General features: G+C 45.3%; 2 protein-coding genes across 12 annotated transcripts in view; both read right to left on the bottom strand.

Moving 5' to 3' along the window:
- Positions 1–6,699: 6,699 nt before the first annotated feature.
- Positions 6,700–7,052, bottom strand: LOC114113911 (ATP synthase membrane subunit K, mitochondrial). The gene has a single exon (XM_027966679.3). The coding sequence runs from the start codon at positions 6,988–6,990 to the stop codon at positions 6,814–6,816; it is 177 nt and encodes a 58-aa protein (XP_027822480.1). The 5' UTR covers positions 6,991–7,052; the 3' UTR covers positions 6,700–6,813.
- A 5,372-nt stretch (positions 7,053–12,424) lies between these two features.
- PCNT (pericentrin) overlaps positions 12,425–13,545 on the bottom strand; it is a 106,580-nt gene continuing 105,459 nt past the window's right edge. For all 11 annotated transcript variants that reach the window (XM_060396101.1, XM_060396119.1, XM_060396120.1 and 8 more), the window contains 2 exons: positions 13,339–13,466; positions 12,425–12,888 (listed from right to left, as the gene is read on the bottom strand). In XM_060396101.1, the coding sequence (XP_060252084.1) occupies positions 12,845–12,888; positions 13,339–13,466 (172 nt within the window). In that variant the 3' untranslated portion in view covers positions 12,425–12,844. The remainder of the gene's footprint in view (positions 12,889–13,338; positions 13,467–13,545) is intronic.

Here is a 13,545-nt window from a genome sequence, read left to right as displayed (position 1 = left end):
TGGAGCTGCACTGAGCCCCTCTCCCCACACACACACACTGGAGAATCCAGAGGGAACTGTTGCGCAGTGTCGCGGGAAGTGTGTCTGCCTGGTGCATCAGTGGACTGTGGTGCACGCGGGTACCCACAAGTGTACACAGAGGGTCACTTTCCTACGTCACAGCCTTCGGGTGACGGAGCCAGCAGGAAAACGATCTGGCCACTGGGCCAGTACAGGAGGCCTCTGATGAGCAGTGCTTGCCCCAGAGTTAATTATTCACCTGTGTTGAGGTAGGAGTGTGAACCAGTGAAGTGAATGAATGTCCTAGTGACCTTTTTATGATGGAAATGTTAACTATAAGGAAAGATGATGGAAGTGGGCATCATCTGAATGGTGCTGCTAGTGATAAAGAACTTGCCTGCCAATGAAGGAGGCATAAGAGATACAGGTTTCATTCCTGGGTGGGGAAGATCCCCTGGCGGTGCTCATGGCAACCCACTCCAGTATTCCTTAATACTACTGATAGCTCTTCAGAAAAATAATGGACAGCTGATGGCTACAAATATACCATTGAAAGTGATGGGAGTCTCTTTGATTGCATGCCAAGAAATCCTCATTTCCTGCATTGAAACAATAAAGACAAGGACTAGGCCCAAGAGTCTCTATGATGGTAAATACCCAATCGAGACAATTCTGTTTTGCTAAGTTTGGAATCCTGCTTGGGGAAATCTGGGTAGATAACCCTCAAAGATTTCCTCACCCCGCCCCATCCCACACTACCCCCTCAACTGTCTTAAACCTCTGGAGCCTGCCCATGTGGCTCACCTTTCCCTACCAACCTAGCCCCCCACTCCCCAATCTGTTGGACAATAGGCATATAATTATGGTTATTTCTTAGCATAATTAAACTGAACTATAACCCCCTCCCCCTCAAAAGAACATATTAGTTTGCTAGAGCTGCAGTAACAAAATACTACTAACTGAGTGGCTTAACAGAAGTTTATCTCACAGTTCTGGGGTCTGGAAGTTAGAGAAAAGTGACAGGGCTGTGAGGGAAGGATCTTCTATTCCTCTCCTAGCTTCTGGTGGTTTGCTGGCAATCTGGTGTTACTTGGTTTGTAGATGCATTGTGCCAGTCTGCCTTGATGTTCATGTGCCTTTCTCCCTATATGTTTGTCTGTTTCTGTGTCCAAATTCCCTGTTTTTGAAAATGCCAGTTATTGGATTTTTACCTGCTCTAATTACAATACTCATCTTAATTTGATTGCCTGTAAAGACCCTATTTCCAAATAAGGTTACATTCACAAGTACCTGGGGATTAGGACTTAAACATCTTTTCCAGGGACACAGTTTAGTCCATGACAGGTTGTAAGAACCAGCCAACTGCCAGGAGCTAGGAAAGTTTTGTGGGGCTGGATTACAAGTGTGCTTGATGAGTGGTGGTCCCCAGCATCCTTGCTTAATTCACCGGCATGAGCCCTGCAGAAATCAGAAGAAAACTGGAGTGTAAAGTTGGTAGAAGACTTATGACCAGTCTTCCAAGATACAGGGTTTAACACCTAGGCAAAGACTGGTAGCAAACTCCTAAAGTGATGCTATGTCAATTGCTATATAACAAATTACTACACACTTAGTGGCTTAAAACAAGAATCATTTATTCTCCTAAGTTGCTGAGGGTCAGGGCATAGTGGAATTGACCTGTGTCATCTGGGGCTTCACTTGGAACAGCTTGACGGCTGGAGGTTGGAATGATCTGAAGGTTCATTTACTCACATGTCTGACAGTCGATGCTGGAGCCCAGATTAGAGGTGTCAGCCAGCATGCCCACATATGGCCATTCCCACTAGTCAGTGGTGGCTCACCCCTGTAGGCAAGAGCTGACAGTAGGAAAGGTTGCTCCAGAACAGCATTTGGGGGTGGGGGTGGGGGGTCATGCAATAGGATCCTAGCAGAAAAGAGGCCAGGAAGGAGCTTGTAACTGACAGAAGTCAGTACTGCAAATTACAGTGGCCGGCAAGATCTGAGTGGCAGCCAAGGGACTCTGACCTGTGGACAGTTGCAGAAATGGTTAATAAAACAGCATTCTTAGAGGCGAAACAGATGGGCAGTTGAAAATATCAGCAGAAAAAAGTTAAGGATGGATGAACAGAAAAATCAGGATCTCACAGCCAGTTTCTAGACTGAGCTAGTTTTCAGATGTGGTACTGAAGAGGTGGCCAAATGCCAAGAAGGACCCTGCAGTGTACCACAAGTACATACATAAATGAATCCTGAATTCCATTTCCAGAGTCCAATAGCCATTTCCTTTGATAACTACACCCAGGGGGAAAGTGGGTAGCCAAACATTCTGAAGACTGATGTACACAAAATCTGAATTGACTTTGATATCCAGACATCTGCATTATCATCACGGCTTCCCTGTCAGAGTGGCTGCATATAGTGGCCAGATAATTCATGGAGTCCTCCCCAAGGTCCAGCTTACAGTAGGCCCATCAGCTCTGTGGACCTGCTTGTGGTCATTTCCCCTGTCCCAAACTGAATAATTGGCATTGATGTACTTGGCAGTTAACATTACTCTCAGGTTGGGTCCCTGACCTATAGGGTTAGAGCTATCACAACAGGAAAAGTCAAATGGAAAACTGATTGGTTTTGAAAAGTCAAGTGGAAAACTTGACTGAAAAGTCAAGTGGAAAACTGACCTCTAAAACTGATCTGTTCCAGTCAAGATCATAGAGTCTCTAGGGGTGGGACAACGGCAGAACTGGGGGCCACTTTTAAGGATCTAAAGGACACAGCGTGGTGGTCCCCCAAATCTTAAATTCACCACTATGATCCCTGCAGAAATTGGATCCTGGAGGATGGCAGTACACTGCAAACTCAACTGAGTGGCAGCCTTGATAGTAGTTTCTGTGTCAGATGCAGGAGGTGGCTACCAATTTGGTGTGTTCTTTTCTGCCCTCATCAGAAGAAAAGGATCAGGACCATTTCACATTCACATGGAACACAGATGCAGTTTTGCCTGAAGGCTATGTTACCTCTCTTGCCCTCTTGTAGTCCAAAGACTTCACCATCCTGAAGAATATCACACTGCTCCGTTACGTCAATAATATTACAAAGATGCTGGAGTTCTTGCTAAGATACAGGTGCTCCAGAGAGTAGCAGATAAACCCTGTGAAGATTCAGAGACCTGCTACATTTGTAACATTTTTAGGGATCCAGTGGTCAGTGGAGCCCTAGGGCATCCCTTCCAAAAGGCAAAGACAATTATTGCATCTTGCACCTTCAGCCATCAGTAAAGGAAGATACTGTTGGGTCTTTTCAGGTTCTGAAAGTGGCATATTCCACACCTATGAATAGTGCTCTGGCCCAAATACTGGGTGACTTGGAAGACTTCCAGGTTTGAGAAGAACCCAGAAAAGTAAGAGTTTTTGTAATTGGTCAAGGCTGCAATGCAGGCAGTTGTGCTGCCCCAGCCATATGGTCTAGCAGGTGGTGGTGGTGGTGGGGAACAATATGATGTGGAGTTTCTGGCACATCTCAGTAGGAGATTCACGAAGCAGGACCCTAGGTTCTGCCATGCCCCTGGAAGCAGAGAATTATTTTCCTTTTAGGGAAAAAAAAGTCTTGGTGTGCTTCTGTGCTCTGATAGAGATGGAACATCTGGCCTTGGGACACCAAGTGAACATGCAGACAAAACAGTGCCTTGTTAGGGGGTTCTGCCAAACTCACAAGGTCATCAGGGTGGTTTGGCCCAGCAGCAATCCACCACCAGGTGGAAGACAAATGTTCAAGACTGAGCATGATACTGTTCAGGGGTCACAGGTAAGTGCAGGATAGGTGGCCCAGACCCACAGGGCACCCACTGCTGCTGTATCAGAGCCCCTTTCTCCTTTCACACCTATGACCATATGGGAAAGCCTTTAGGACATGTGGACAGAGGGGGAAAATCTTGAGCCTCATTCCTGGATGGACTGGCTTGGTGGTGGTGTTCAGTCGCCAAGTCATGTCTGATTCTTTGCAACCCCATGGACTGCAGCACACCAGGTGTTCCTGTCCCTCACCATCTCCCAGAGTTTACCCAAGTTCATGTCCATTGAATTGGTGATGTCATCTAACCATCTCATCTTTTGTCATCCCCTTCTCGTTCTGCCTTCTATCTTTACCAGCATCAGGGTCTTTTCCAATGAGTCGGCACTTCACATTAGGTGGCCAAAGTATTGGATTTCAGCTTCAGCATCAGTCCTTCCAATGAGCATTTAGGGCTGATTTCCTCTAGGATTGACTGGTTTGATCTTGCAGTCCAAGGGATTCTCAATAGTCTTCTCCAGCACCATAGTTTGAAAACATCAATTCTTTGGTGCTCTGCCTTCTTTATGGTCCATCTCTCATGTCTGTACATGACTACTGGAAAAAACCATAGTTTTGACTATCTGGACCTTTGTTGGCAAAGTTAATATTGGACAGCATTTCTTGCAACCTGTGTGCTGGCATGATGGGTACAAGGACAGAATGACCAAAGTAATGGAGCTGGAGGCTATTTATGGTCCCAGGGCTGATCCAACCACTCGCTTGGTCTAACCTGTCAGCAAGAGACCAATGAGGAGCTCCTGATGTGGTTCCTTTCACGAAGTTCAACCAGCCGTTTGCGCCACTGGAACTCTTCCATCTGGGAAGGGCTAGCAGTTTGTTTTCACAGAAATAGATTCATACTGCGTAGATAGGTTTGACCTCCTGTCCACAAGTGTCAGCCAGCAAGGGTTTATGGAGTGTTAGCTCCTTTAGCACAGGATCCCACCTTACAGCAAAGGAAATGTAGGGTGCACTTTACACTGCAGGATGCGCAGCGATCACAGATCTGCTGCCTGACCGAGCACTAGGACAGTCAGCTGAAGGCATAGCTGAAGCGCCAAGGTGGAGGCAATATTCTGCAGAGATGAGATGGCACCATTTCCCAACAAGAAAGATACCTGAGTCTAAAATCCAAAGGTGGAAACAGGAGTGGCCCCACTTAATAGCACTCCCAATGGTTCACTGGAGAACTTTTGCCTCCTGTCCTCCAAGTTTAGATTCTGCAGGGTTAGAGGTCCTGCTCCCCAAAAGGAACACTCCCTGTCCATCTGGATGTAAATAATGAATGATGTCTGGGGACCCTGGGTTCCTGAATCTAGGAACCAGGAGGCAAAAGGAGAAGTCACCATTTGGGCAGTGGAGAGGGCAGGGCTGCTCTATACTCAAGGAAGAATGTGTGGAACCCATGACCCACACGGGCCATCTTGGTACTCCTTTGCTTAACTGTGATCAAGAAACTAGAGAATCCAGCTTGCACTTGCAGTGGAAGAGTCTGCCTCTTGATTTTCAGGCACCTGCAGTCTGGCTGTAAGGGGGTGTGCATGGTATATGCGCTACTGGTTTAAGGCACACACCAGTCTGCAACATTACCTCCAACTTGAAAGACTGATTTCCAAGCTGGTGCTGAAAACAAGCCTTCACCTAGCCATTCCATTCTTCAGCCCAGGCAACTGCTTCCAGCGATGGGATCTGTAATGCTGGTTCATAAACTAGTCCCTGTACATGAGGGCAAGGAGAGATCTAAGAAAGGGGCAGACCCTCCAGGTCTGCAGGCAGCAGGTTTGATAAGCAGGGAACTGATGAGGTTTGTCTTGGGTGGCCAGAAGATAACTCTCTGCATCCACCAGAGTCTTTAACTTTCAAAAATTAATTTATTTATTTTAATTGGAGGATAATTACAACATTGTGGTGGTTTTGCCATACATCAACATGAATCAGCCACAGGTGCCCCTGTGTCCCCTCAGTGTGAACTCTCCTCCCTTCTCCCTCCCCACCCCATCCCTGAGTTCTCCCAGACTACTGCCGTTGAGTGCCCTGCTTCATGCATTCAACTTGCACTGGTCATCTATTTTACATATGGTAATATACATGTTTCAATGCTATTCTCTCAAATCATCCCATCCTTGCCTTTTCCCACAGAGTCCTTTACATCTGTCTTTCTTTTGCTGCCTGGCATATAGGATCATCGTTACCATTTTTCTAAATTCCATATATATGCATTAATTTTCTGTATTGATGTTTCTCTTTCTGGCTTACTTCACACTGTATTAATAGGCTCCAGTTTCATCCACCTCATTAGAACTGACTCAAATGCATTCTTTTTTATAGCTTAGTAATATGCCATTGTGTATATGTATCACAATTTCCTTATCCATTCATGTGCCAGTAGACATCTAGGTTGCTTCCATGTCCTGGATATTGTAAACAGTGCTGCGGTGAACATTGGGGTACACGTGTCTCTTTCAATCCTGGTTTCCTCGATGTGTATGCCCAGCAGTGGGATTGCTGGGTCGTATGGCGGTTCTATTTCCAGTTTTTTAAGGAGTCTCCACGCTGTTCTCCATAGTGGCTGTACTAGTTTGCATTCCCAACAGTGTAAGAGGGTTCCCTTTTCTCTGCACCCTCTCCAGCATTTATTGCTTGTAGACTTTTTGATAACAGCCATTCTGACCAGCATGAGATGGTACCTCATTGTGGTTTTGATTTGCATTTCTCTGATAATAAGTGGTATTGAGCATCTTTTTATGTGTTTGTTAGCCATCTGTATGTCTTCATTGGAGAAATGTCTGTTTAGTTCTTTGGCCCATGTTTTGATTGGGTCATTTATTTTTCTGGAATTTAGCTGCAGAAGTTGCTTGTATATTTTTGAGATTTATTTTTTTCCAGGTTCATAATTTATTGTACAAATTGAGTATCACATGGTAAGTTGACATTAGCTTCTTCAGGCATGGGAACTTAACAGATAATGTACAGTTCAGAATCTGTTTATGTTGCTTTCACAGCTGGAGTTTTTTTAGACCTTAACTTGAAGTATAAGACTATCAAAGCAATACTTCCGTATGTGGCCAGCACACAATTCATTCTCCCTGTGAGAGTGTAAGAGTTAAAATATTTTTTGATACCAGTGAAATGGAACTGGGCATCAGCTTCTGGACCTGCCATGATTTCAATCTTTCAAAGGGTTCAAACTCTACGGCCTATGTCCTTCACCATATGCTGCTGCCCCTCGATCCTACCCTTGAGATTTATTCTTATCAGTTGCTTCATTTGCTATTATTTTCCCCCATTCTGAAGGCTGTCTTTTCAACTTGCTTATAGTTTCCTTCATTGTGCAAAAGCTTTTAAGTTTAATTAGGTCCCATTTGTTTACTTTTACTTTCATTTCCATTACTCTGAGAAGTGAGTCATGGAGGATCCTGCTGTGATTTATGTCAGAGAGTTTTGCCTATGTTTTCCTCTAGGAGTTTTATGGCTTCTGGTTTTACGTTTAGATCTTTAATTCATTTTGAGTTTAGTTTTGTGTATGGTGTTAGAAAGTGTTCTAGTTTCATTCTTTTACAAGTGGTTGACCAGTTTTCCCTGAACCACTTGTTAAAGAGATTTGTCTTTTCTCCATTGTATATTCTTGCCTCCTTTGTCAAAGACAAGGGGTCCATAGGTGTGTGGATTTATCTCTGGGCTATTTTGTTCCATTGATCTGTATTTCCGTCTTTGTGCCAGTACCATATTGTCTTGATGACTGTAGCTTTGTAGTATAGTCTGAAGTCAGGCAGGTTGATTCCTCCAGTTCTGTTCTTCTCAAGATTGCTTTGGCTATTTGAGGTTTTTTGTATTTCCATACAAATTGTGAAGTTATTTGTTCTAGTTCTGTGAAAAATACCATTGGTAGCTTGATAGGGATTGCATTGAATCTATAGATTACTTTGGGTAGTATACTCATTTTCACCATATTGATTCTTCTGATGCATTAACATGGTATATTTCTCCATCTATCTGTGTCATCTTTGATTTCTTTCATCAGTGTTTTATAGTTTTCTATATATAGGTCTTTTATTTCTTTAGGTAGATTTATTCCTAAGTATTTTATTCTTTTCATTGCAATGGTGAATGGAATTGTTTCCTTAATTTCTCTGTTTTCTTATTGCTAGTATATAGAAATGCAAGGGATTTCTGTGTGTTAGTTTTATATCTTGAAACTTTGCTATATTCATTGATTAGCTCTAGTAATTTTCTGGTAGTGTCTTTAGGGTTTTCTACATAGAGGATCACATCATCTTCAAACAGTGAGGATTTTACTTCTTCTTTTCCAATCTGGATTCCTTTTATTCCTTTTTCTTCTCTGATTGCTGTGGCTAAAACTTCCAAAACTATCTTGAATAGTAGTGGTGAGAGTGGGCACCCTTGTCTTGTTCCTGACTTTAGGGGAAATGCTTTCAGTTTTTCACCATTGAGGATAATGTTTGCTGTGGGTTTATCATATATGGCTTTTATTATGTTGGGGTATGTTCCTTCTATGCCTGCTTTCTGGAGGGGTTTTTTTTTTATCATAAATGGATGTTGAATTTTGTCAAAGGCTTTCTCTGCATCTATTGAGATAATCATATGGTTTTTATCTTTCAATTTGTTAATGTGGTATATCACATTGGTTGATTTGAAACTATTGAAGAATCCTTGCATCCCTGGGATAAAGCCCACTTGGTCATGGTGTATGATCTTTTTAATATGTTGTTTGATTCTGTTTGCTAGAATTTTGTTGAGGATTTTTGTATCTATGTTCATCAGTGATATTGGCCTGTAGTTTTCTTTTTTGTGTGTGGCATCTTTGTCTGGTTTTGGTATTAGGTGCATCCACCAGAATGTTAAGAGCTTATATGGAGGCCTGAACTAGGTTCAGTCATGCACACCTTCATATGGTCTCACCACCACCTTGCTCTCTCCCAGCTGTGCCCTTGGGGCAGCTTCTAGTGTGGAGAAGGCAAGCGGAATGCACAACTCTGACAGCCCAGGGCCAACTCACAGGTCAACCAGCAGTCATGTCTTCTTGGTGACCGCCTACAACATGTTAGACCAGTGGAGTCTATGTGCGAGTTCATCCTGCACTTTCATTGCTTTAAAGTATGCTTGCTTCTAAGGGGCAGCGTCATGTAGAACTACAGCAACGAGTAAAACATCTCCAGGTCCATAGATAGTGGTGTCAGCAGATGTACTGCAGACAGGGGAGCCGAAGCCACACTTGAACTGTGTCTGTTCCTGGTGGAACCAATCACTGCCTCCTCCGTGATGGCAGGAACCAGCTCACCACATGAAGGGCTCAGCATTGGCCTCTGCTGTTGGCAGTTCAAGCATTGAGAAGAATGCCAGGAAGAAGCCAGGAGGCCTTGGTAAGAGGTCTGGTTGCTGCCACTTGAAGAAAGAAGCTGAGTGACACCCCCAGGCAAGTCATCTTGTCCACCTTCTGCACTTCCACAGTGGGTCTTGTGGGAGGCAGGTCTCCTTACTGCCTTGTAGACATCCTTGGTACCACTTGGCAATCTTTTCTCTGTCAAGTGTTAACCAGCTGGACAATCAACTACTCAGGGAAAACTTATCAATCAGGAACTCAGATCAGTGCTCTTTCTATACACAATGGACCACAATGCACCATCCAAAGTTGGCTGATAGGAAATCTTCCACAGCCCCAAGCTGGATATGTGTGACAACTGTCTACTTTTGGTTGAGGCTAGCACTCTTGCAGATCCATCTGCAGAACAAACCTGTGCTTCCTCCTGTTCTGCCAGCTGGTCACAGGGAATGTACCCTGAAACCACAGATACAGCCTGAAGAGGAGACATGAGGTAGGAGGAAGATTCAGCACCACGAGTCTGACCACCTGCTGAGTCATTCATGTATGCCTCCAGGGTCTGTTCAGGCCAGCTCTGTGTGCACTGGTGATGGACAAGCCTCCTGTGATGAAATCCTACCCACAGTGGGATGGCAGCGGGAGGTAGAAGCTCTGGGGGGCAGATGAGGCTGTGAGGTGGAGCCCTCAGGACAGGGGTTAGTGCCTTTACAAGGGTCATGAGAGCACTCGCTCCCCATTGTGCTTTCCATCATGTGATAACACGAGGAATAGTCAGCTGTCTCCAACTCAGAAGGGGCCCTCACCAGAACCCACCCTGTCAGCACCCTGATCTTGAACCTTAAGCCTCCAGAACTCTGAGACAAAGTTCCATTGGTTATACACCGCCCAGTTTATATTTTGTCATAGCAACCTGAGCTGAGACCATACTGTTTCTGGTTTTCAGTGGAAGGCTGCTGTTTACATCTAGTTTTATTGCTTGTACTTCTCTAGCTCTTGGGGGATACAATTTTGATGGGGTCCAGAGGTGATGGCATGTCCCAGGTGCAATCATGAAAGCTTTTACCGTGAAGTTCCCTTGTCATTCTTCCTCAGTGGGCAGGGACAACTTCTCTGCCTTACCTTAGGGTCTTTGCTTATATATCATCATATCATAATAATTGGTCCTAGTGAGTAGGAAGTAGTACCCTAGATGCCTTAGATGGTGAGAGCTAAATTCTTTGAAACATCTGTGGTGTGTGGACTATCACGGTTTCCGTTCCAGAATGAAAGACAAGTAGTCAAAGACACCCTGCAGAGCCCACAACTAAGAGAGGCCCAGGCTTGGTGCATGTGGACCTTTCTGTGACCACATCTTGGCTGCTGCTCCAGCCTACTGACTGAGAAAGCCAGAGGCTGTTGGGTTTGAGTGAGACCTGGACAAAGACCTGCAGGTCTGATGCTCAGGCAAGCTTATAGCTGGCCAGGCAGAAGTGTGGGCTGCCTGGGGACTCTATGCTGACCCCAGGTAGTGTCAGAACTGTACTGCAGGACATTTGGGTGGTGATGGAGAGGTGGCGGTGAACAAGATGATGCAAGCAGGTTGAGAAGGTGAGAGTTATGGCAACAGCTCTCTAGGGTTCCCATGGAATGTCTGCTGCGAGTCCCTGTGCCCGGTCCTCTCCTGTTCTGCAGATGAACCTGCTGTTTCTGCTGGGAATCCTCTAGGGACTTCCCAAATTCCTTGCTCACCATCACTGCTTCTGACAGAAAACTCTTCTTACAGCAAAAGTACATGCTAGGCTCATGACCCCGGGATTCCTTGATGTCACCCAGGTGCAGCTCAGCTTACTGGGAAGGCCTCCCTTCTGCCGACCCACTTATGGCCATTTCTCCTGCAGCCGAATATATCAGCCTGGGGCCACAGAAGGTGGGACGTGCCCCTCTTACTGCTGTCAGACAACCCTGGGGGAGTAACTGCTTTCTATCCGTGACTCTGCTCCATCCATGGGCTCTGCTGTGCTGGTGACAGTGGTCCCTCTGAACCAGCAGGGGTGGGGGTTCCTGCATCGGCTGGTGTAAGTGACCCGGTCACTGAGGGGAAGCCTGGGGGCTGGCACAGTACGAGCACAGTGAAACCTGTACCTGTAACTTGGTATCTCCAGGGACACCTCCTGTACTCAGTACTTTCAGGTTTGACTGTGTAAGAAAGGAAGTCCTCTAGAAACAAGACTGTTGAGGGCTCAGATCTTTTAGGAAGTACAGTGCTTGTCACCCAACCAGCTCAGTGAGGCCCAGAAAACCCAGCCCATGTGATGGAAGGAAGATGTGTGGATGCAGGGCACTGCCCTTTCTACCTTACTGCTACTCTGGACATCCCTCCTACTTCCCACGTGACATCTGCCTTGCAGGAGACTGTGCCCTGGGGTCACAGTGGACACTCCTTGGCCCCTGCACCATGAAGGGGAACCTCCCCTTGGTTTTAGGATCTTCTGATGAACTTAATGTGAACTGATTATTTTAGGGCAGAACTGGAGGTTTTCTAACTGTATCTATCGCTCCCTCTATATTAATAAGCTGGTGCTTTACTATGAAGAATTTCCCTCATCAGCAGGTGTGACCTGTGTTCTTTTCAATTATCAACCCCCATGGTAACAAGTTGGTGTGATGGTGGTTATGAGCCCAGTCCCTCCCTCGTTAGCTTAACACTGATGTACATGGATATTTATTTATTCAGTATTTGATCATAAATTTCAACTGTCATTCTTCTGGACGTTGAGAGTGAAAGGCCATTTCTTGGATTCCTGCGCCTGGAGCCGGTCAAGATTTCGGCTTCAGCAACATCACACGAAGAATGAGGACTGACTGGAAAAGGTAGGATGGCTGTAGAACAGTGACCTACGGCATACTGGCCAAGCGGCAGCAAACGCACCCAAGCTGCAGACAGAGAAAAACCCATCCCAAAGACAGATAAGCAGTGGCTTAGAAGAAGCTGTGTATTGAAACCAAGCCCAGCAGAATAAACATCACGTTCAAAGGTCCTAGAAACACACTGAGATACTTGTACATATGCCTTTACAGTGGCTGTTTGGGTAAAGGACACTTGGCTGGACATCACTACCAGGTACAGGTGAGCACGAGTAAAACATAAAGAAGATCCTAATCGTGAGAAATAAATACGTCTGACAAAAATAAAATAAGAGCCCAAGCAAGGTGAGTCAACAGGCACATGGCTATTTGTCTTACCAGCGCTTTCAGAGTTTTTTTGACTGACAGGAGTTTATAAAAAAAATTCTAACTTTTATTTTTTTGCCAGTGATAAAAGTGAACTGGAGAAACGAAACAACAAAACACAGGACTATTCACAAGTACATCAGGGCTCTTTTTTTTTTTTTTTAATGTTTTTGTTTTAAACCAAGTTTCCAGCTGTACACTTTAAGAAAATAAACAGGAAGTCATCCTCTGCTTATCCTCTGTGGAGGTAGGCATGCAGGCATGACTGAAACCAAGGGGCTACCTCATCAAGATGAGAAGCTAAAATGTGCTGAATTACAAAGAAAATACCCCATTTGGCTTCACAGCAAAATGTAAGGGTGAGAACACTTAACGGATGACACGGGGCTGGCACTCAGCATGCCACAGCACAAGCTTCCCCTCAGAAAATCAAATGTCTTCCTCAAAATTGTCACAGGACTTTATTCACTGTTTAATCTTCTGGCAGCAGGACTTCTTTGAAGTGGACTCTGAACACAAAGAGAAATGAGGAAGCAATCTGTTAGAAGGCTTCACGTCTTTTAAGAGGAATTTCACAATTTCCAAACACTTCCATTGCATTAATCTTATTTTTGGTGAAAACAGAAACAGCAATCAAGAGGCACAGTAGTTTAAACTATGAGGGATGAGAAACTGAACAGACGACACCCTGTGAACACGGCGTGATGGCCGTGTGAGACGAAGGCCCGGAGGCCCATCTGGTGCTTGAGCCCGCAACCCCCACGTGGTGTGCCCTTCACCCCGCCCCAGCCCTCAGGTGCCTGCACTGGTACTTCTACCAACCCTCCTCCTGGTACTTCAGCGACGGCTGGTCAGCAGGACAGATACTGACAAGGCTGACCAGGCTGCATCCCAACCACCTCCACGACTGACCGCTCCCGAGTCTCTCGGGTCACGGGGGAAGACAGGACTTGGGTTACCTGGTGGCATGCCTCCCAGTCTTTGCTGGATCATTTCTAAGTGGTGAATATACTCTGTCAAGGAATGTTCTGGATCTTGAGAAGCAGTCAGGGATCTTTCTGATCTGGGATTTGAGGGTGGACTGGATCTTCAAACACACAAACAACCAAGGGACAAAAAAGAAGTCAACTCAGCAGACAGAATGCAGGGGTGTGACAGGCAGTGGC

The sequence above is a fragment of the Ovis aries genome, chromosome 1, assembly GCF_016772045.2.
Source record: "Ovis aries strain OAR_USU_Benz2616 breed Rambouillet chromosome 1, ARS-UI_Ramb_v3.0, whole genome shotgun sequence".
Lineage (NCBI taxonomy): Eukaryota > Metazoa > Chordata > Mammalia > Artiodactyla > Bovidae > Ovis > Ovis aries.
This window is presented reverse-complemented; position numbering and strand designations above follow the sequence as displayed.